Source organism: Sminthopsis crassicaudata, chromosome 1 (assembly GCF_048593235.1).
Source record: "Sminthopsis crassicaudata isolate SCR6 chromosome 1, ASM4859323v1, whole genome shotgun sequence".
In the NCBI taxonomy this organism is placed as follows: domain Eukaryota; kingdom Metazoa; phylum Chordata; class Mammalia; order Dasyuromorphia; family Dasyuridae; genus Sminthopsis; species Sminthopsis crassicaudata.
In genome coordinates, this window is record NC_133617.1 from 52,333,495 (window position 1) to 52,356,174 (window position 22,680).

The 22,680-nt window shown below is 36.9% G+C and overlaps 1 protein-coding gene across 4 annotated transcripts in view; it reads right to left on the minus strand.

Moving 5' to 3' along the window:
* The window catches only part of LOC141562895 (semaphorin-4D-like), a 57,013-nt gene that overhangs the window by 22,893 nt on the left and 11,440 nt on the right, over nucleotides 1-22,680 (minus strand). For all 4 annotated transcript variants that reach the window (XM_074303198.1, XM_074303215.1, XM_074303224.1 and 1 more), the window contains 3 exons: nucleotides 5,965-6,024; nucleotides 4,126-4,224; nucleotides 1,463-1,562 (listed from right to left, as the gene is read on the minus strand). In XM_074303198.1, the coding sequence (XP_074159299.1) occupies nucleotides 1,463-1,562; nucleotides 4,126-4,224; nucleotides 5,965-6,024 (259 nt within the window). The remainder of the gene's footprint in view (nucleotides 1-1,462; nucleotides 1,563-4,125; nucleotides 4,225-5,964; nucleotides 6,025-22,680) is intronic.

Below are 22,680 nucleotides of genomic sequence, written 5' to 3' on the forward strand. Positions count from 1 at the left end.
TCAGCAGAGCAAATTACAGGAAAAAGAGGTCATAACATTAGATAGGAAAGATTTTAAAACATAAAACATGAAATATAAGACCTAAAAGGAACCTTAGAATATAGAGCTTGCAATGTCAGAAGGACGGACAGAATGTAATAAAGAATACCAGAAGTAGAAGGGCTTTCTATGAATCCTAGAAATATGAGGAGTTAGGACTTAAAATAGAAGTAAGAAAGGACTTTTGAGGTCATTTAGCTCAATCTCTATTTAACCAAGAATTCCTTCAACAAACTCTGAAATGTGGTCATCCAATGTCTTCCTGGAGTTCTTACCTTCTTCCATGGCAGACTATTCAATTTTTGAACTCTTCTGAATGTTTGAAATTTTTCATTATATAGTAACAAAATTTGTCTTCCTTTAATTCCCTTCTCACTTTACCCCTACATAAAACTCTTTGCCCACCTGATTAATACTAGTTCTTTCCTCTGAGTTTAACAGAGTAAATCAAATCTCTACCTTCTATATGGTTATCCTTCAACATTTGGACACTGCTACCATGTCCTCCCCTAAAACTATCCTACAGGTAAGAGGGAGACATTGAATTATAATTTAAATGATTAAACGTAACAATAAAACGTCAGATTATTTTCTACTAACAATCCTCTCTTCTTTCCCCTTATTCCCTAACATATATACAATTTTTTTCTGTTTCCTCATTTCTTACAAAACTTTTTTCACTCTTAGAAACTATATAATTGCCTTTAGCTTATAGTAACAAAGATGGATTCATTTAAAGAATATTTAGGGATGGCTTTATCATATTAAAATAAGATATGTCTAAACTACATCAATAATATATATAATTTTGAGGGGTGGGGTAGAAGGAAAGCAGGGATGATTTCCAAAATTTTAGGAGCTTTACAGACATGAGATTTGACTGAGGTTTAACTATTTAGAACTCAGAAAATTCAGCTGAAGTGAGCAGGCTACAACATATCTTAAATGTTTCATATAATTAGTTTTAAAATCTGACTATTCTTTTTCTATTAGAAATCTTTGGAAACTTCATGTCTAAACTATAATAAAACCCACAATTCTGAGAAGAAACCTGATTTGGCTATTAATTATCAGCCCTATCTGGAACTGATATAGCTCAGAGCTGGGATTAACTAGATGAGCAGCGGTGTTACTTGTCCCAGCCTGCTCCCTGCCAAAGGCAAGCCCAAATCTTTTATGCCACAGTAAGAGAGTGGAGAGGACTCAGGTCACTTTTGTTTTGTGGAGGCAATCAGGATTAAGTGATTTGCTCAGGGGAACACAGCTAGTAAATGTCTGAGGTCAAATTTGAACTCAGGCCTTCTGACCCCAGGGCTAGTGCTTTATCTCCGGTGTCACCTAACTGCTCCTTGCCCCTCCCCTCCTTTTTTCTTAACAAACCTGGAGAGTCTGGTTTTGGAGACAGTAACATATAAAAACATACCAACAAACACGGAGCTATACTTGAGGGCAGGATCAAATGGACATTTCCCTCTGCTCTCCTTGTCACTGCCCTCTAGATGCATTTCTGTATTGTTGATAACCTGGGTTAAACATTAGAAATGAATGATGGCACTGCTTGAAATACAACCAACCCATCCACAGAGCTTTTCAGGTACACAGGACCCTCACAGACATGCTCCTTTGGACCTGACAACTCTGGAAGTGCAAGGATAGTCATCCCTTTCTAGAAATAAGGTAACTGAGGCTCAAGAAGGTAAGCTTTTGGATAGTAAGGGCCATTAGAGCAAATGTAGCAAAATCTACTCCCATACTGTACAGATGAGACAACCGAGACTCCAAAAGTCCGAGATTTGCCCAGAGTCACAAGCGTAGATCAAGTTCTTTTCCCACTAGTCTACGCAACTGTCATCATAATGGTACCCTAGGTGCAGAGCACAGGGGCCACTGAAGTCAATCTTATGTGCTCAACACTCAATGAGTATCTAAGGGGAGAAGGTACAATGAAAATATAAGGTCCATGCCGTAATGGGGAGACCAGTTATTAGATGTGCAATCATGGATGCAAGAGATGGTGAAGGCCTGAACCAAGATGGCAGTTGTATGAGAGGAAAGAAGGCAGCTGAAGTGAGAGATACTGTGAAGGTAGAAATGGCAATTCTTGTCAATTCACAGGACATGGGGGGGGTTGGAAGAATGAAAACTTGATGACAATTCTGAGGTTATAAATATAAAATCTGGAAGGATGGTGGGGCCTTCTCCACAAGGAAATGACAACATGAGTGATGGAGAAAGTCAGAGAGGAAGAGAGCAGGTAGAAGAGCTTGAGAAAAGGCATGAATGAATCTGTGTAACTGTGCATCACCTTTCATGGCTATATAAATAATAGGATTGGATGAAATATAATGAAAGTCAAACACTTTGAATTTTATACGTAGGTTACAGGAATCATAGAAGGACATTTCACAATGAACAAAACTGCTGAAAATTATCTAAGAAAGATTATCTTGTTTTTACTTCCACAATAGCTTTTGAATCCGACCCCTTCTCTTCTCTCTATTAGTTTGCAACTTCAGGCCCTCCTCATCTCTCACTGGCTGCCCTACTTCAAGGATCTTCTCACTTTAGTCTATTCCACACTGAAAGTGTAAAAACTGACCGTGTCACTTCCATAATCAATCATCTCCAAGGGTTTACTATTGTCTGGAAGGTAAAACATAAACTCTTTAGTTTAGCTTTTAAAGAACTTGGCATCCTGGTTCCAACTTATCTTTCTGATCTCACTGATATTACTCCCCCTCCTGCACTGTGCAAACCAGCCATAGCAGCCTTCTCTGTATTCCTCACCAGGATATCTCTCCCATGTCCCATCTCTGGGCCTTTGCATTAATTGTCTCCCCTGCCTGGAATGCATTCCCTCCTTAACCTCTAACTCAGAGAGCCCCTCTCTTCAAGATGCTGCTCATGTACTGTCTTCTTCATGAAGCCTTTGTAATTGCCTTAACTACTAGTGCTCTCTCCCTACCTAGAATTTTTTATTGAATTATATTAATACATCTACTTCTTGCCTCTCCCATTTGAATTTAAGTTCCTTATCTGTAGGGATTGTTTCATTCTTTGTACATATATCCTTATGGCCTAGCAGTGCTTGGTACACAAAGTTCAATAAATACTTGCTAATTAAGTGATTCAGGAACTTCCACTAAAGTTCAAACTCCTTAGCTTGATATTCAAAACACTTCACAACTAGATGCTCCCTACCTTTTAGGCCTTATATCATGCCTCCCTTCTATATAATCTATGTTATAGTCAAATGGTCTATATTACAACAAACATTTATTATGCTTCACACTTTCTGGACTCAATACTTTTGCTTTTACTGTTTCCTATGCCTACAATGTCTTCAATGTCTCAGGTGACACCTAAACTATCTACAAAGTTAGGGTATTTTTGAGGTGGAGGTAAAGAGGAAGTGCATTCTAGACATGGGGGTACAAATGTATGGAAGCAAGGAGGTGGAATGCTGTATATAGAAATTCAGTTTTATTGAAACAATATGTAAAGAAATGTGATGTGAAATGAGACTGGAAAAGTAGGTGAGAGCCAGATTGAATTGAAAAGCCAGGCTGAGGACTCTGCATTTTATTTTAGAGAAGTAGTTACTGAAGATTGGGTACTATGTTCCCCTGTTAGATAGTAATTGAGCACTCAGCACAAACTCTGCACAGACAGCTTTTACTAGTTTGCTAAATTTGTATAAATGTCTGGACTGGAGGAAAGAGAGACTGGAGTCACAGAATTACTTAGAAGAATTATCCTATGGTTACATAGGTTTGAGATAAACAGGAATAAAAGGGTCTGAACCAAAACAGAGCATTAAAAACCTGGAAATGGTAACTGTGAGAATGACGTTAAGACCTCTAGCCTGGGCACCTGGAATAATGGTGGTACCAGAGGGCAGATACAGGGAAGCAAGGGAGTGTCTTTTTATGGGATAGGATGTTAAGTTGGGAGACACTAAGTGGGAAAATTGAAATAAGGACAAAATGCATTGATTTTATGATGGCAAAAAATCATGATCTATATGGACATTTTCTGAAACTTAATCAAGCAACCAATGGTTCGCCCATCCGAATGCTTACTTACCATGGAATCACAAGCTGGATGAAATGCATTAGTTCCACAAACATACAAAGTTGTGTTATTTATCTTGTGGAGGAGGAGGATATAATTTCGACATTGTATCTAAAACATTGAGGGAAAAACAAATAACCCACAATATTTCCAAATCTTATAAAGTCATAACAGAGCTAGAAAGAAATTCTGAAGGTTCCCCCCCATATACAACTCCTGTCTGGAAAGAATCTCTCTGACAATACCCCCCCCCAAAAAAAAAGGGCTATCTAGCTTCAAGCATGGAAAGAATACTAACATTGGAGGTAAAGGGTCTGAATTCAAATCAGAACTGTATTAACTGTGTGGCCTTGGACAAAGAACTTCCAATCTCTTCACCTATTTCTTCATCTTCAAAATGAGGAGTTGGCCTCTATAATCCCTAAGATCCTTATCAGCTCTAAACCCTTGCAGATTGAATTATGGAGAATTCACTAGACATCCCATTCTACTTTTGAATAGTTCTCCATGTGAAGGAATTTTTAATTACATTAGACCAAAATCTGCCTCTATGAAACTTCTTCATGATCATTCTAGTTTTATTGTCAGTGCCAAACTAGGTAAATTAAATCTTTTGTTTTCCTAGTGTAGACTTTCAAATGCCTGAATATTAAGTCTTCTCTTCTCTAAGATGATCATTTCTAGTTTATTCAACCAAATCTCAAGGTGTGGCTTACAGCCATCTCACCCAGTGAGAACTAACTGTCTGAAAGACGAACTCATTTCAGTAGGTAAACCATCTAGCTAATTACAGATGTTTTGATGTAGAGCTATGCTCACTAAAAACAAATGAGATCATTAAGTACCGAATGCGCCCCTTGCACGGGAAGGACACAGTGGAGTAGCAGAGTATTTTTGTAAGTAAGGAGTATGCACTGGAGCAGAGAAGATGAGGTCTAAGATTTACATCCTCCCTTCTGCTCTCCCTCCAAAGCCCCCACAACTTGCACGAGAGTACATGGCACTGGAGTTTGCCGTGCCAGCTGAAGACAGACTCAAGCAAATGTTGCTCGCTGCAAAGGCAGAGGTGGGCTCCTACTTGTCTGCAGCCCTGCTGAGTTAAGTCTGCACGGGGTTGTGGGGGGAGGAGGGTGACTAGCAGGTGAGGTTGTTTTTCAAACATAGCAACTCTTGAAAGTTATCTACTATAGAAACGATGGTGGGGAAAGGACCTATGCTGGCCAATCTCCAAAAAATCAAATAGAGAAGCACAAGATAACCACAATTATCACATGGAGAGGGATATGAATTCTGAAAAATACTTTATACACGTCTACTCTTTGACGTAGGCTCCACAGCACAGTGCTGTTGGTCTCACAAAGGAGGCTCGCAGGGTGGATCAATTGGTCCATGACCACATGGCTAATATGGGTATTAGGAGCAGGATTTGAACCCAGACCTTCCTGACTCCAAGTCTAGCCCTGTCTGGAGTAGGCCCTGACATTATTGGCCAATTGGGATAATATGGCTAGTAACCCATAGTACTATAGAATTACAGGGTGTTGGAGCTGGAAGGGACCTCAAAGATGATCAAGTCCCTCCTTCTCATTTTACAGAAGACACAAGTGAGGAGCTACCCCAACTGCTCAAGGTTACATAACCACCTAGAGGTGTGGTGTTCTACAACATATAAAAGTAGATTGAGTGAATGAGAGCTTGTTTCTGAAGATTCAGAAGAAAATGATTACTGTAAAAGATTTGGGGAACAGTTAGACACTTGAACTAATATAAAACTTAGTAGATTTTAAAGGTTGTTTCAAAGCCTTCTCCATATGGAAATGACTAACTTCAGTTTTTACATTAGTTACTTACTGTGTCTTTCCCTCTATGGATGCACTCCAGCCGCCTACCTTCACTGGCAAACCAATACACCTAAAATTCAAAAATGTGCTCACTTACAATTTTATACATCTTTTCCATTTATAAATACAAAACCAAAAAGTAACTTACTAATATGCACTTATATTATAGTGCTTCAAATATCTATGGTCTCACTGTGGGCATTTCTCCCTCCATCAAGGTACACTACTACTCCCCCCTACCATCCTAGCAAGCAGCTTTGTGAGTAGCTGTTGCTAAATAATAACTAGCATTTATATAATATTTTAAGGTTTGCAAAGTGCTTTACAAATTATTGTCCCATTTGATTTTCAGAACCACCCCAGGTAGTAGGTACTATTATTATTGCATATTTTAAGGATGAAAAAGCTGAGGTTGGTTGAGGTTAAGTGATTCATCCAGGATCACATAGTTAACATTTAGGATTTGAACTCAGGCCTTCCTGAAAGAAAGTCTGGTCTCTATCCAGTGTCAGTAAATAAACATTTATTAAGCTTCTATTATATGTCAGGCAGTGTGCTAGGTACTATGCTAAGCACTGGGATGAGACAAAGAAAGGCAAAAGGCTGACCCTGCCCTCAAGAAGCTCACAATCCAAAGACAGACAAAACAAATAAACGATATGAACAAATAAAATCCATGTGGGACAAATAGGAAATAATGAATTGAGGGAATTGAAATGAAGAGGGAACAGGAAAGGCTTCTAGAGAGTAGGATTTTATTTGGGACTTGAAGAAAGCCAGAAAAATCTGGAGATGGAGATAAGAGAGAACATCCCAGGTGAGGAAAACCAGAGAAAATGCCCCAAAGCTAGGAGCTGGAGTGTTCTGTGTGAGAAGCATGGAAGAGAAGAAGAGAAGATTGGAAAGGGCTACATGTGTGTGTGTATAAAGCCCTTTATAATGGGCTTTAAATGCCAAACAGAAGATTTTCTATTTGATCCTGGAAATGTGACAGGGAGCCATTGATATTTAGTAAGGAGTAACATGGTGAAATTTGCACTTTAGGAAAATCACTTTAATAGCTGAGTAGAGGATCAATTGAGATGGAGCAAGAAGAGGCAGGTCACCTTCCCCCCAAAAGCTGTTGCAGCAGTCCAGGAATGAAGTGATGAGGTGATGAGGTGCCATCATTCTGGTGGCAGTGTCACAGGAGAGAAGGGAGTGTATTCAAGAAATGCAGAGAAGGTAAAATCAAAAGGACTTGGCAACACATTGGATATAGAGGGTTGAGTGAGGAATCAGAGGATGACACAGATTGTGAGCCCGAGGAAGTGGATGATGATAATCTCCACAGGTAGAAGGAAGTTTGGAATGGAGAAGAGTTTGGGGGGGAAAAGATGATGAATTCCATTTTAAATAATCTGAGTTTAAATTTATCAATGGGACATTCAATCTTACTTACAGGCAACCAGAGTTGTGAAACTGGAGGTCAGGAAAAGATTACAAATATACAAGTAGATTTGAGATTCAGCAGCACAGATATAATTAAATTCATGGGAGCTAAGGAAATCATCAAGTCAAAAAATCTAGAGGGAAAAGAGAACAAGACCCTGAACAGAGCCTGGGAGGACATCCATAGTTAATGGGTATGAGTCAGATAAAGATCCTGCAAAGGAGACTGAGAAGGAGCTATTCCAGAGGAAGGAAGAGAGCTAGAGATGTCACAGAGACCTAGAGGCAAGAGTGTGTCAAGGAAAATACAACAATGAAGTATTTAAATGACTACTTTGTGAAAAGAACTGCTTCACAAACATGATTTCATTTGAAAAGATGACCAAAGGCTGCATAGAGGTCAAGAGGCCAGAGAAAAGGTCACTGGATCTGTTAATTAAGATGGTCAGTGACTTTGAGAGAGCAGTTTTAGTTGGATGATGAGGTTAGAAGCTGGATTGTAAAGAATTAAAGAGAATGAGAGGAGAGGAACTGGAGGCACCCATTGTAGACGACCTTTTTAAGGATTATAGATTCAAAAGGCAGGAGAAACAGAGAATGATAGTGGGGATGGATGGACCGATAAGGAGGTTTTTGATTTTTTTGTTAAATGTTTGTTTCTTTTTGAGGATAGGGAAGATGGAAATATGAGGCAAAAATACATAGCTGAAAGAGGGACAGTCTTGTGGTGACAAACCCCCCAAAGTTTAGTGAGGTTGGTCCTTGAATAGCAAACTGGGATATGATAGGTACCTAGAGGAAACCTTATGGTTGGCAGGAACTGCTAGAAATTGTATTTGGCCAGCTTTTGAGAATGAGCAATCATCACCATGTTGTGACAAGTTAACAGGAGGATATTAACACGTTTTAGTAGCACTTTGCAGTTTACAAAAGTTTACAAAATTTTTTCTTTCTATGGCCTAATCCCAATTCTATTTTCTTTGCAATAAATCATGCTGCCTTCATTTTTCATTCTATTTTTTAACAAGAATTTTTAAAGAGAAGTTTTAAAGCTTTCCCATTATTTCCCAACTGGAAATAATAATATGTGGCAGACACTGTGTATACAAGTACACACACACATACACACACACACACACACACAATAGGCTTTTAATGTTTGCTGACTTGGTTTTAAATGCTGAAATTAAACTGACAAGCATGATTGCTACTGATAACTCTGGATTGAGGATTTGATAATCTAAGTTCAATCACTGACTAGTGATTGGATCTTGAGGTGCCAGTTTCCCCATCTGTCAAATAAGAGGTATCAGATTAAATGACCTCCAAGGTTCTTGGTTCCAGTTCTAAAGCCCTGGCACTTCCAAAAGTATACACTGTGACACATCTATTGATGTGTCTTATAACCTCTCCTGCAAGTCTTGTAACATTTTATGAGTTATTCTAACAATATTTTTCAGTCTGTTATCACTGATTCTTATGACATAATCAGCCCCAATCCTCTATCAGATTGTTCACTTTTTGGTTTTTAAGAATGTGGTCTTGTTTTATGCCTTGATGTTGCTTATTAAAGGATTTTAAATGTTATTTCTGTGGCTGAATCTATCAATCTTAAATGAATGCATATGATCTTATATGGTGAATTAAACATTTATTAAGCACCTATGGTGTTCCAAGCTCTGTGCTGGACACTTTACAAATATCTCATTCAATCTTCCATCCTGGATGCAAATGACATCTTCCATCACAAAACTATTAGAATTGCTTTGAATCACCTCATTGTTGAAAAGAGCCAAGTCCCTCACAGTTGATCATCACATCATCTTATTGTTACCGTATATATGTTCTCCTGATTCTTCTCATTTCACTCAGCATCAGTTCACGTAGCTTTCCAGGATTTTCTGAAATCAGCCTGTTAATCACATCTTACAGAACAATAAAATTCCATTACCTTCACATACTATCATTCATTCAGCTATTCCCCAACTGATGGGCATCCCCTCAATTTCCAAGTTTTTGCTACTATGAAAAGAGCTGCTAAAAACATTTTTGCACATATGGGTCCTTTCCCCCTTTTTATTATCTCTTTGGGATATAGACCCAGCAGGGAGACTGCTGGATCAAAGGATATTGCACAATGTTTATAGCCTTTCAGGCATAGTTCCAAATTCAGCATTCACCTTTATAAGATTTTGGGGTCCAATTTTTTTCTCCCTTCCTTGCCTTCTTTCTCCCCAAAACAGCAAGCAATCTAATATAGGTTAAACGTGTATTAAACATACTTCCACATTAGTCACACTGTGAAAGAAAAGTCAGAACAAAAGGAAAAAAGCCAAGAGAAAGAAAAATACAAAAAAGTGAAACTAGTATTCTTCATTCTATATTCAGACCTCATAGCATTATCACGAATCCTTTGGAATTGTTTTGGATCTTTGCATTGCTGAGAAGAGCTAAGTCTTATCATAGTTGATTTTTGCATAATGTTGCTATTAACTGTGTACAATGTTTTCCTGGTCTTGCTCATTTCACTCAGCATCAGTTCATGCCTTTTCTGGCTTTTCTGAAAGCTGCCTGTGCATCTTTTTATAACTACTTCGTTCATATACCACAACTTGTTCAGCCATTCCCTAATTGATGGGCATCCCCTCAAAAATGCCACTACAAAAAGAGCTGCTATAAGTAGTTTTGTAGACATGGGTCCTTTTCCCTATTTTATGATCTCTTAGGAATACAGACCCAGAAATAGTATTTGCTGGACCAAAGGGCATACACAATTTTATAATCTGGACATAATTTCCCATTGCTCTCCAGAATGGTTAGATGAGTTCACAACTCCACCAGCAGTGCATTATGTTCCAATTTTTCTACATCTTCTTCAACATGTATTGTTTTTCTTTTCTATCTGCCTTAGATTTGCTTTAATTTGCTTTTTATAATCAATAATGATCTAGAGAATTTTTTTCATGATTATCAATAGCTTTAATTTCTTCATCTGCATCTGAAAATTGCCTCTTTATATCCTCTGATTTTTATTTTTAAAATTAATTTTATAATTATAATTTTTTGATAGTACATATGCATGAGTATTTTTTTTTTTACAGCATTATCCCTTGTATTCATTTTTCCAAATTTTCTCCTCCTTCCCTCTACTCCCTCCCCTAGATGACAGGCAATCTCATACATAATAAATGTGTTACAGTATAACCTAGATACAATATATGTGTGTAAATCCAATTTTCTTGTTGCACGATAAGAATTGGTATATCCTTTGATTATTTATCATTTGGGGTATGACTTGTATTCTTATAAATTTGACTCACTACTTTACATATTTTAGGAATGAGGCCTTTATCAGGAACACAGACTGTAAAAATTGTTTCCCAGCTTTCTGCTTCTCTTTTAAACAATTATTTTGCATTTCATAATGTTCTCTCTCATCTAATCATAAATTCTTCCTTTTCTATAAATCTGATACATTAAAATTCCTGGCTCTCCTAATTTGTTTATGGTATCACCCCCTATGTCTAAATCATGTATTTGTTTTGACTTTATCTTAATATATGGTGTGAATGTTAGTAATGTTAGTTATGCCTAGTTTTTCTCATACTATTTTCCAGGTTTCCCTGCAGTTTTTGCCAAATAGTGAGTGAGTTCTTAAGTCCGAAGCTAGAGTCTTTGGGTTTATCAAACAGTAGAATATTTATTTTCATTCACTGTTGTGTCTTGTGTACCTAACTTATTTTATTGATCCACTACTCCATTTCATAACCAGTACCAACTAGTTTTGATGGTTGCTCTTTTATGATACAGTTTTAGATTTGGCAAAGCTAGGTCATCTTTCTTTGCATTTTTTTCATTAATTGACTCGATAATCTTGACCTTCTGTTCTTCCAGATGAACTGTTATCATTTTTTTTATTTTTAGCTCTTATCAACTAATTTTTGGTAGTTTGATTGGAATGATACTAAATAATAAATTAATTTAGGTAAAATTGTTATTTTTATTATATTACCTTGAACAATTGATAATTTTCCAATTGTTTAGATCTGACTTTGTGTGAAAAATTTTGCAATTGTGTTTATATTGTTTCTAGGTTTGCCTTGACAAGGAGACTCTCAAATATTTTATATTGTCTAGTTATTTTAAATGGAATCTCTCACTATCTTATTGTCAGGCTTTGTTGGTAATACATAGAAATGCTAATGACTTATGTAACTTTATTTTATAATCCAGTAACTTTGCTAAAATTGTTCATTATTTCAAATATTTTAGCTGATTCTCTAAATATATTATCAAATCATCTGCAAAGTTAATAGTTTTGTTTCCTCATTGCCTATTCTAATTCCTATGGGAGCTTTTAAAGATTGTTTTGCTTTCTTGAATCATTGCTGTTTTTAGTAAAGAAATAATTAACATAGCAAGCTTTTGTATTCTGACAATTATGGGATTGTGAAGATGTGACATACTGGCTAAAGAGAAATACTGAAAGTTAACCGAATGCTGTATTTGAAATCAGCCTGCTATAATAAAGCATTAAAAATATTCCTTTCTCATATTTTTTTCCTTTTTGTTCCCGTTTCATATTTCATCCAGGATATTTTCAATATGTGAGTAGATCATACTTGTGGTGATTCTGTAGAAATGAAAATGTAAGGGTATTGATTAGTAGTTACTGATACCATCTTAATCAACTTTTTGATAAAAGGATTATTTCTCCAATCAATTATCTTTTCCACTTTCAAATATTTTAAAATTAATCTTTTAATTATCTCAATATTTTGTTGTTCTCAGTATGAATTTATTTTTTATGTATTTTTGTCTGACACAGATTACCCTTTGTCTTCTTGACCATTTCTACTTCTAGGAGCTCCCATGTTAGAATTCAAATATGGAGTCTTTATTATTGAAATGTTTGTTGTAATGTGCAAAAATGTTTGTAGCAACCCTTTTGGTGGTGGCAACGAACTGGAAACCGAGTGTATGCCTATCAGTTGGGGAATGGCTGAGTAGGTTATGATATATGAATGTTATGGAATATTATTGTTCTGTAAGAAATGACCAGCAGGATGATTTCAGAGAGGCCTGGAGAGACTTACATGAACTGATGCTGAGTGAAATGAGTAGAACCAGGAGATCATTGTACACGACAACAATAAGATTATGTGATCAATTCTGATGGACTTGGCTCCTTTCAACAATGAGGTGATTCAGGCCAATTCCAATAGACTTGTGATGGAGAGAGCCATCTACAACCAAAAAGAGAAATCTGGGGACTGAATGTAGATCACAACATAGTATTTTCACTTTTTTATTGCTGTTTGCTAGCTTTTTTTTCTTTCTCGTTTTTTCCCTTTTTGAACTGATTTTTCTTGTATTGCATGATAAGTGTGGAAATATGTTTAGAAGAATTTTACATGTTCAACATACATTGGATTACTTGTCTCGGGGAGGGAATGGGAAAAAAAGGAGGGAGAAAAATTTCAAACCCAAGGTTTTGCAGGGATGAATGTTGAAAACTATCTTTGCATGTATTTTGAAAATAAAAAGCTATTATTAAAATTTTTTAAGTAGAAAAAAGAAATGTTTGTTGCAGAAATGTTAGCAAATTTAGAAACAGGATCACAGATTTAGGGATAGAATAGGACTCTTCAGGTCATCAAGATCAATCTTCTTATTTTATAAATGAAGTGAGGCTCAGAGTTATACAAGTATATGAACTTTTCAAATTGGGATGTTCCTGACATCAAGTTTGACACTCTACTTTGGAGGCACTTAGGTGGTAAAATGGTTAGTGTTGGATCTGTAAACTGCACATCTCCTGGTACTTTCTAGGTACTGTGTAATGTGCTAGGAATATAAATATAAGCAAACAATACATCCTACCCTCAAAGAACTTACATTTTTCCTGGGAAAAATAACATATAAAAAGGACCTGGAAGGGTAGAAGAGGAAGGTTAAATTTACTAGGATGGAGGTGAATTAGTCCAACGAGTAAGTCAAGACCAGAATGAAAAAAATTTCCATTCTGATATAGTTTATTTGTGAAGTCTCACGTTTAAGAGTTGTCTTTGAAAGGTTTGGGTACTGTGGAGTCTGCAAAGTATACATGGTTGACACAGTTGTAAACAGCACGTTCCATTAGCTTTATCAAGGGAATTTAATTTATTTTTAAATGCATTCATTTATTGACCAATGCCATAAAGGACACTAGTTTCACTTATAAAATAAAGAAATTAAAATTCAACTAAAATTAACTTATTAAACGCACTTTATAAACTTTACTTAAAATACAAACTTTAAAAAATGAGAAACAAAGTATCAGTTTAGAGGAAACATGCCCTATAAGGAAGCCTATGGTGGCTAAGTTCATGGACAGTGTTTTTCAAGTTCATGACTGTTCCTTTGGACAGCTCAATTTTGGCATACACTTAAATTCTCAGCAGCTTCAGACAAAGAAGACTGTTATCTGGGTTATATGGGCTTATACTTTTGTACTTGACGGTTTCTACCAATTAGTTTATGGATGAAATACATTATCTTATTTATCCTGTTTTTTTCAGTCAATGATCTATCTGCCCAGTGCAAGTGCTAATAATAATTATACTAAGAATGATCCTGAAGAAGCTATTGTTATATTAATCTGGGGAAAGGAAGGAAGGAAAGCCTTTATAGTTAGGCCAAAAGTTATCAAAACTTCTATTAGGGGGCAGCTGGGTGACGCAGTGGATAGAGCACCAGCCTTGAATTCAGGAGGACCTGAGTACAAATCTGGTCTCAGACACTTAAGACTTCCTAGCTGTGTGACCCTGGGCAAGTTACTGAACCCCAGCCTCAGGGAGGGGGGAGAAACAAAAAAAACTTCTATTAAACGTTTACAGGAAAGTTAAGAGGTTATAAGCAGTTATGATTATTTTTAGAGAAAACTATTAACTCAAAGTGCAAACAAAAATGGTTACTGCTATATACAAAGGTTTAAACAGAAGATTATATACATTATACTTAATCCTTGTTTCTTTTACACAGAAAGATAATCTCTCAAAATGGAGGCTGACAGTCAATATAAATAACATGCAATAACTAACCAAATTATCTACAAAAGGGCGCTATATCTTTTGTCTCTTAATCTTACATATAAAAGCAGAAATTCTGACAACAGCAACACCTCTGCTATGGGGTGGGACCCTGTAGTCACAGTCACATCAGATACTGGCCTGTAAAAGTTCAGCCATAACAAACATTAACAAATATATGCTATTTAATTTTAACAGACAATTTCTTTATTCCAATCCAATTTTTTTTTCCCATCCCCAAGTCTCCTATATTGTTCAGAGTGGAACACCCACTGGCTGGATCCCACTACTGAGCAGCAGGAAAACTTCAACCCTCTTTCTAGATAGGACAAGTCTGTCCTTTCTTAGGCAGTAGCTGAGCTGACTCTCAACTACTAGGGGTTCATTACATTATTTCCGGTCAGTGCAGATGCCCAGTTGGCATTAGGCCTTGTGCAATTTAGATCTTCAAATTCAAGGGATCCAGCAGCATCTCCAAGCATAGGGATTAAAAAATGTTGTTGAGGGTTCTTCATTTTCAAAGAGGACCAATGACATTGTGATGTTGGGGCAGGGTGCAGTTTTTAGCTGTGAGTAATCAATCCTATACGAGTTCAAAAGGCTCAACCATAGGTTATGCAGAAGTAGGCTATTAGAACATTTGGGATGGAGATGTCTCTGGATCTGTGCTTCTCACATTTTCTTTGGGCTACTGGGATTCTGCTCTGCTCATGAAATACTGTGCCTTCTTTGACGCAGGCATGCCATGCTGGATAATCCTGTGCCAACTGGGTCTCACAATTGATACTAAAGTTCTTCAGAGAAGTCTTGAGAGTGTCCTCATACCACTTCTTCTAATCTTTGTGTGACCACCTCCCCTGTGCAAGTTCTTTGTTTTAGATAAGAGTGGTCTAAATCACTATGCACTAGAGAAATGCACATTAAAACAATCTCTCGCTAATATGACAGAAAAGAAAAAAATACATGTTGGAGAAGATGTGGGAAAATTGGAACATTAATATATTGTTGGTGGAATTGTGAACTGATCAAACTATTCTGGAGAACTGTAGAACTATACCCAGAGGGCTATAAAACAGTGAATACTCTTTGATCCAGCAATACCAATACTGAGTCTATATCCTAAAGAAATCATAAAGACAGGAAAGAAACCCATGTGTACAAAACTATTTATAGCAGCTCTTTTTGTGGTGGCATTTTTTGAGGGGATGCCCTCAATTGAGGAATGGCTGAACAAGTTGTGGTATATGAATGTAGTAGAATTACTACTGTGTTATAAGAAAGGTGAGCAGGCAGATTTCAGAAAAAGCCTTCGGGAAAGACAGAAACTGATGCTGAGTGAAGTGAGCAGGACCAGGAGCACACTGTACATAGTTAACAGCAACATTATGCAAAAATCACTATGATAAAAGTTAGCTCTTTTCAGCAATGCAAAGATCCAAGAAAATTTCAAGGGACTCATGATGGAAAATGTTATCCACATCCAGAGAAAGAAATAGGAGTCTGAATGCAGATTGAAGTTTATTACTTTCGTTTTTTCTTTCTTTTTCATGGTTTTTCTCTTTTGTTCTGAATCTTCTTTCATAACATAACTAATGTAGGAATATGTTTACTATGATCACACATGTATAACCTATGTCAAATTGCTTGCTTCTTGAGAAGGAAGGAAGAAAGGAAAAGAAAAAATTTGGAGCTCAAAATCTTACAAAAGTGGGGCAGCTAGGTGGCGCAGTGGGTAGAGCACCAGCCTTGAATTCAGGAGGAGCCGAGTTCAAATCTGGTCTCAGACACTTAACACTTCCTAGCTGTGTGACCCTGGGCAAGTCACTTAACCCCAGCCTCAAAAAAAAAAAAAAAAAAAAAAAAATCTTACAAAAGTGCTGAAAATTATTTTTACATTTAATTGGAAAAAATAAAATATTACTAAGTTAGGAAAAAAGAGTGCATTTGGTATTTATTATGTGACCATTGGAATTATGCTCTTTGCTACAGTGGTTAAATACTTGTCAGTTCAATTTGAAAGAAGCCCTCAATAACACTTCAGAATATTCAAGACAATTCAAGTGGAAGCCATTCAGTGTCCTGTCATGGTGCTGGATACTGTCCAGGATTCACAGGCACACACCAATGGGGTCAGCACAACAGCTCTATAGATCTTCATTTTAGTAGATGAGTCAACCCCTCTTCTCTTGTCCACTTTCTTTTGGAGCCTCCCATATGCTGAGGGTCCTCTTTGAAAATAAAGGATTAACTGGGGCATCTAGACAGAGCAGTGAATAGAGCACTGGGCCTGGAATCAGGAGGAACTGAGTTCAAATCTAATTAGAAATTTACCACTCATTAGCTGTGTGACCCTGGGCAAGCCACTTAACCCCAACTGCCTCCGAAAAATAAATAAAAGAATAAAGGACAAACAACCACACCAACAGTGGATAGGTCTAGCAATGCATGCGCCCATCTTGTCACCTCTGTAGACTTCTCTGAAAAGTGTATTGACAAGGTAAATGAACTTCCCCCCAGCATTCACAGTCTCTCCATTTGCTCTATCTAACGGTTGCACATATGGAAGGCCCGGTGCTGACTTGTTTCCTCTGTTGGCTGTCAGGCTATAAGCCCAGCACAGCAGAGAGGGCAGGTTTGTACCCGGCTTTTTGTTGCCAGAAGCTGGAGCTCTCACTGAAGGTGCTTGTGCTAGGGAGCAGCCATCCTGGCAAACCGTCAGACAGGACAGCCTGGGTGGATGGTCCGTCCGTAGGGACATGTCTGCTCCTGCCACAAATAGGTGCTAAGAACAACTTGCTCCAATGGCCAGGAAGACAGCTCCGCAGCGGGGGGCTGAGAGTTGGGAGCTGCAGCCGGGCCACTCGACCTTCTCCTTGCTTCTGGACTCTGATGGCCCTGAAAACTTTTGCCAAAGAACTTCCCAGAGCTAAGGCCGACCGGCAAGCAGGATGTTTCTTCTAAGTGCTAAATGAACCACACCAGGTCCTGTTACACTAGCTCTGCTTCTATTCTCTGCTGTGAGACAACCACCACGGAGACTGTTTCCACAGGATCCAGGAAGGCACAAGCCCACCATGAAATGTGCTGCCCAGGACCTAAGAATGACTATGTCATGGTCCATCCCCCTTGTGAATATACAACATTGCCTCTGCCCTCCTCCTCAGGACTTCCATTGACTCCTGACTCTCCTGTGTCTAGCATGCTCTGTTTGGCTCTGGCCCCTGCAGACCCATCTTTGGTCCAGCTCCGACAACCCTGTAGGCTAAGAGTATGTGAATGGCTTTGTGAATGGCATACCTCTATAATTTGGTCTCTCTCTACACACCTTTGCTTTGTTCATGTTTAGTTTATTTTTCTGCACATCTCAGGCTCTGTGTGCCCCAAGTCAATAAGGTAAAATTATGTCTGTGCACTTTACTGTTTGTATTTGTCATTCACTTTGTGTTTTTGTAAGGTGCAGAATATCTCTGTCATGTTTGTATTGTGAGCTAGATTCTGTTACAAGATTTAAAATGCATCCAGCCAGAAAAACCTCTAAGGGCTGTAGCCAGAGTTTATAGTACTGGAAAAGATTAATGAACTCTCATGGCTGAAACAGTTGTCCCAGTAAGCAAGACTAGTTCCACGTTAGGCTTTTCAAGGAGATTCAGGGTATAAGAAAAAGAAAAAAAAACCCTGTAGGACACCTTTTCTGTCATTATAAGATTGGCCAACTTGGAATTACAGAATTAAAGTCAGATAATCAAAGTTTATAGAACTGTTAAAATATTTTAGCAGATTCTGGATGTTTGGAGATTAATTAAGGAGTTTAGCAATCATGTCATTTTGAGAGTCAGGAAAAACTTAGTAATTCCAGGAACTGACTCCCTTTTGAAACAGTACATACTGGGGTATCACTCTGTAGAATTTGCCCTAAAGAAAAATAAATATTAAATATTTAAAATTTTTTTAAAAAGGTTAATTGGCAAGATTAATAATTTCATTGTTCAAGCAATTAGTTTAATAGTAATTCCAGAGAAAACTAAATATAGGCCAACATCTTATACCCTATGCCAAGGTAAGGCTGAAAGAGGTTCATGCTTTAGAGATCAAAGGTGATACTATAAACAAATTAGGATAGGAAGGGATAGTTTACCTGTCAATTCTTCAAAAAAAGAGAATTTGTGATAATTTTGATTACATTAAACTGGGAAGTTTTTGCACAAACACCACCAATGCTGCCAAGATTAGAAGAGAAGAAGAAAGCTAGGAAGCAATTTTTACATTCAATGTTTCTGATGAAGACCTCATTTCTAAAATATAGAGAGAACTAAGTCAAATAAATAAGAATACAAGTTACTAATTTCCCAATTAATAATGGTCAAAGGAAATGAACAGGCAGTCTTCAGAAGAAGAAATTAAAGCCATCTATAATCATATGAAAAAATGCTCTAGATCACTACTGATTAAAGAAATGCAAATTAAAATCAATCTATCAGACTGGCTAAGATGAAAGGAAAAGAAAATGGTAAGTACTGTACGGGATGTGAGAAAACTAGGAGTTGTGAGCTGACCCAAACATTCTGGAACTATACCCAAACAGCTATAAAAACTATGCAACACCCTTTAATCCAGTAATACCACAACTGAGTCTGTATTCCAAAGAGATCATAAAAAAGGAAAAAGGACCCACATGTGCAAAGTATTCGCAGCAGTATTTTTTTTTTTTGTAGTGGCTGCAATTGGAAATTGAGGGGATGACCATCAATGGGTGAATAAGTTGTGGTTTATGAATATAATGGAATACTCCTATGATATAAGACATGATGAGCAGGTTAATTAGAGGAAAGCCTGGAAAGACTTACATGAACTGATGCTGAGTGAAGTAAGTAGAACCAGGAGAACATTATATACAGGAAAAGCAAAATTTTGAGTGATTTTGTGTGATAATTGTCTATGAATGATTTAGCTCTTCTCAGCAATACAATGATTACAAGACAATTCCAAAACACTTGGGATAGAAAATGCTATCCACTTCCAGAAAAAGAACTGTAGAAACTAAATGCAGTTACTTTTTTGTCTTTTCTCTCTCATAGTTTTCCCCTTTGTTCTGAGTCTTTTTTCACAACATCACTAATGTGAACATATGTTTAATAGATTGTACATATATAACCCATATCAGATTGCTTGCTGTCTTGGGGAAGGATGGAGAAGAAAAAAAAATTGGAAGTCAGAATCTTATAAAAATTGAATGCTGAAAACTATATATTTAATTGGGGAAAAATGTTTGAACAAAAAAAAAAAAAAGGAAAAAGAAGTAATTCCAGAATTGAAGAAATAAAGGGAGAAAAAAGGTAAACAGTTAGCAACCTCTTGTTAAATAAAACCCTTCCCTGACTTTTCAGTTTTTACCCTATTTTGTAAAGGAAGGGATGGTCCTTTTAACCAACAAGAAATGCAAGCTAGGAATTTATTTTTAGTCTAAGAAACCTAATCTCTGGAAAATAGAATGTAAAATAAAGGCTAAGATAGATGCTTAAAAAAGGGAAAGCACCCCAGAAAATATTGATGGACTCTCATCTACAACCTCCATCACTCAGCATGCTATGGAGAGAGATGGCAAGAGAAGAGGATATTCAGTAAAAGCCTCTGCTTTCCTCACTCATCTCCTCCAGAGTCATGAATTTTTCTCAGCTGTAGGGATTGCTAACAAGACCATTACACCCCATGTCTCTGTTAACCTCTCTTATCTTACATCAGATTAATAAAAGAGAACCAGGAGAATTCTTGGGAAACTTGAATCAAGTTCTGCACCTACTGTACAGGGCAGGACAGGAGAGGGAGGCCACACTGGCAGAGGTCCCAATGGTCCTGTGTCCTTGGGAATTCAGCAGGCCACCCCTACCCCCTGGCAAGCCTGCCCACTCTGCTCTAGCAGCTGCAGTGGTCATAGCCCCAGGAATGGTCTGCAGCTTGGAGGTCAAGGGGGGCAGGCTTCAGAGCCAACATTTGCCTTGCCCTTCCACCAGGAACTATCATCGATGGTAAGATTCTGGCACCATCTATCCCAGCCCTAAGGCTGTGCCTTCTGCTGCACTCAAAGCCCAGTTGATTAGTCAGGGTTCAAGGTAGGCCCAACTCTAGGCAGATTCTGCCCATCTGCTGCCTGGAAGGTACAGGTGTCTCTGACAGTGCCTAGAGTGGTAGCACGAGGTGTGAAAACCAGCCAGCCTCTGCCCTTGAGGAGCCCTCCCTTCTCTGTTCCCCTTGCAGAAACTTATTAGGCTAATTAGCTTATTTCTGTTTTTCCCAGATTCCTGATCTGTAAAAAGAAAAATAATAATGGTACTCACCTCCCAGGTGGTTGTGAAACCAAAGTAATATAGTAATTGTAAAGGGCTTAACACAGTGACTGGTATATGCTATGCACTACATTATTTCTTTAATTGAATATAATTGTTCCATGCCTGATAATTCTAAAGGGGTTTTAAAATGCCAAAGGTAATTAGATCAATGATTTCTTTATGTAGTAATCTGAAAATGCAATTGATGTCATCTGAAGTTTATTGTTTATGTTATTATTATATTTCTAAATATTGTTAAATTTGAGAGATCAATGTTAGACAAAACTTCCCTTTTAATTTGGATTCTGTTACACATAATTTAAACTTTTAATAGGATATGCTAAAAAAAAACCCTGAATATTTGAAAACTTTTAAATATTCAATGAGATATATTTAGTTATAAAACAGGCAATAATAATAATTATTATAATATCAAATTTCTATTTGAAAATTTTGGCTATTATAAAAGTACATAAGGTGCTCTCAAAATGAAATTAATGAAGTGCTAATTGTTAGGGAAACTTTAGGGAAGATATTCAAGCCCTAAGTTGTGGTTGGTTCAATTTTACTATTTAAGGTAAAATTCCTAAGAGTGTAATTTACTATTGTTTTGAGCTTTGAATACAGGGATAGTTGTCTGAATTGTCATGAAGCAAATAGAAAATGGAATGGGCTGCAGTCTGGGAACTACTAAAGATGGATATCTATGCCTGGGAAAAATTTTGGAGATGAACTGGATACAGTCTAAGTAGGATCCTCTTGACTTTATTTCTCCATCGTGCTATTTCCTTTCTGAAAAAGGAAAATTCCTACCTGGGTTAATTCTGAGCCTTGCTTTTGATGCCCTGTGAGATAACTGATTGTTAGATATTTTTCATTCCTGGAATCAATTTTTCTCTCTGTTAGGATATTAACTATGTCTTTTTCCTTTTATCACAAATTTTTACAATCAAGAAGTATTATAAGTACTAGTTATTAAATCTATTAAATAAGAAAATGATATTGGAATATCTCTGAGTTACTATAATAGGATTCAGGAATGAACAACTTAAAATTTTAACCTATATTTGTGATCAAATCATAATACAGGGATGATATTCTCCAAAGGGGTAAATGATTAGACAAGATAGTAAGACAAAGATGTAATGTGAAGTTTTCTAATTAAATGGAATAAAAAAAATTGAGAAAGCTACAGAATTAGACTGTTTTCTTTAGAAACTATAAACACATGTAAATGATTGGCTTCCAGATTTATCTATCATAAAAAATACAGGCTGAGCACATGTTTTGGTCATAAATTCTTAAATTTGGATTAAAGATTAATTAAGAATTAAGGAAATTACACATAAATTATAATGATAAAAGTAAACTGAAATTAACTTCCCATTATTAAAATAACTGTATGATAAGTTTAAATGGCAGAAGAATTCAGTTTATAACTGAAACCTCATAAATTTTTAAAACATTCTTATGTCAGGTATAAGATTTAAGTAAGGATAGTATATAAACTGAAATCCTCTGAAGTGTCAAAATTGGAGAACCAGATTTAAGTGATTATACTAAATTATAAGAAGTGGAAGATATTTAGGGATCAGATTAGTACATGAGATCTCTAGGACTCAAACTGTATTAGTTAAATGGATATTAAGAAGGGGTTACTAGGATACAAGGAGACACTGTTAATATTGTGGTAACTTTCGTATTGCTTTGGTCTTTCGTTCTCAGATATTTAAGTTTTCTTGGATACCTTGGTGACACATATATATTTCTACTCAGAACCAGCCCATTATGAGCTCTCTAACTAGTTTAATCTATACCTGACAATGTCTAATATGGGAATTGTGTGAATAACTTTATTGCATTATTTGAACTTGTCCCTGCATGGCTGGGAAACTGGACCAC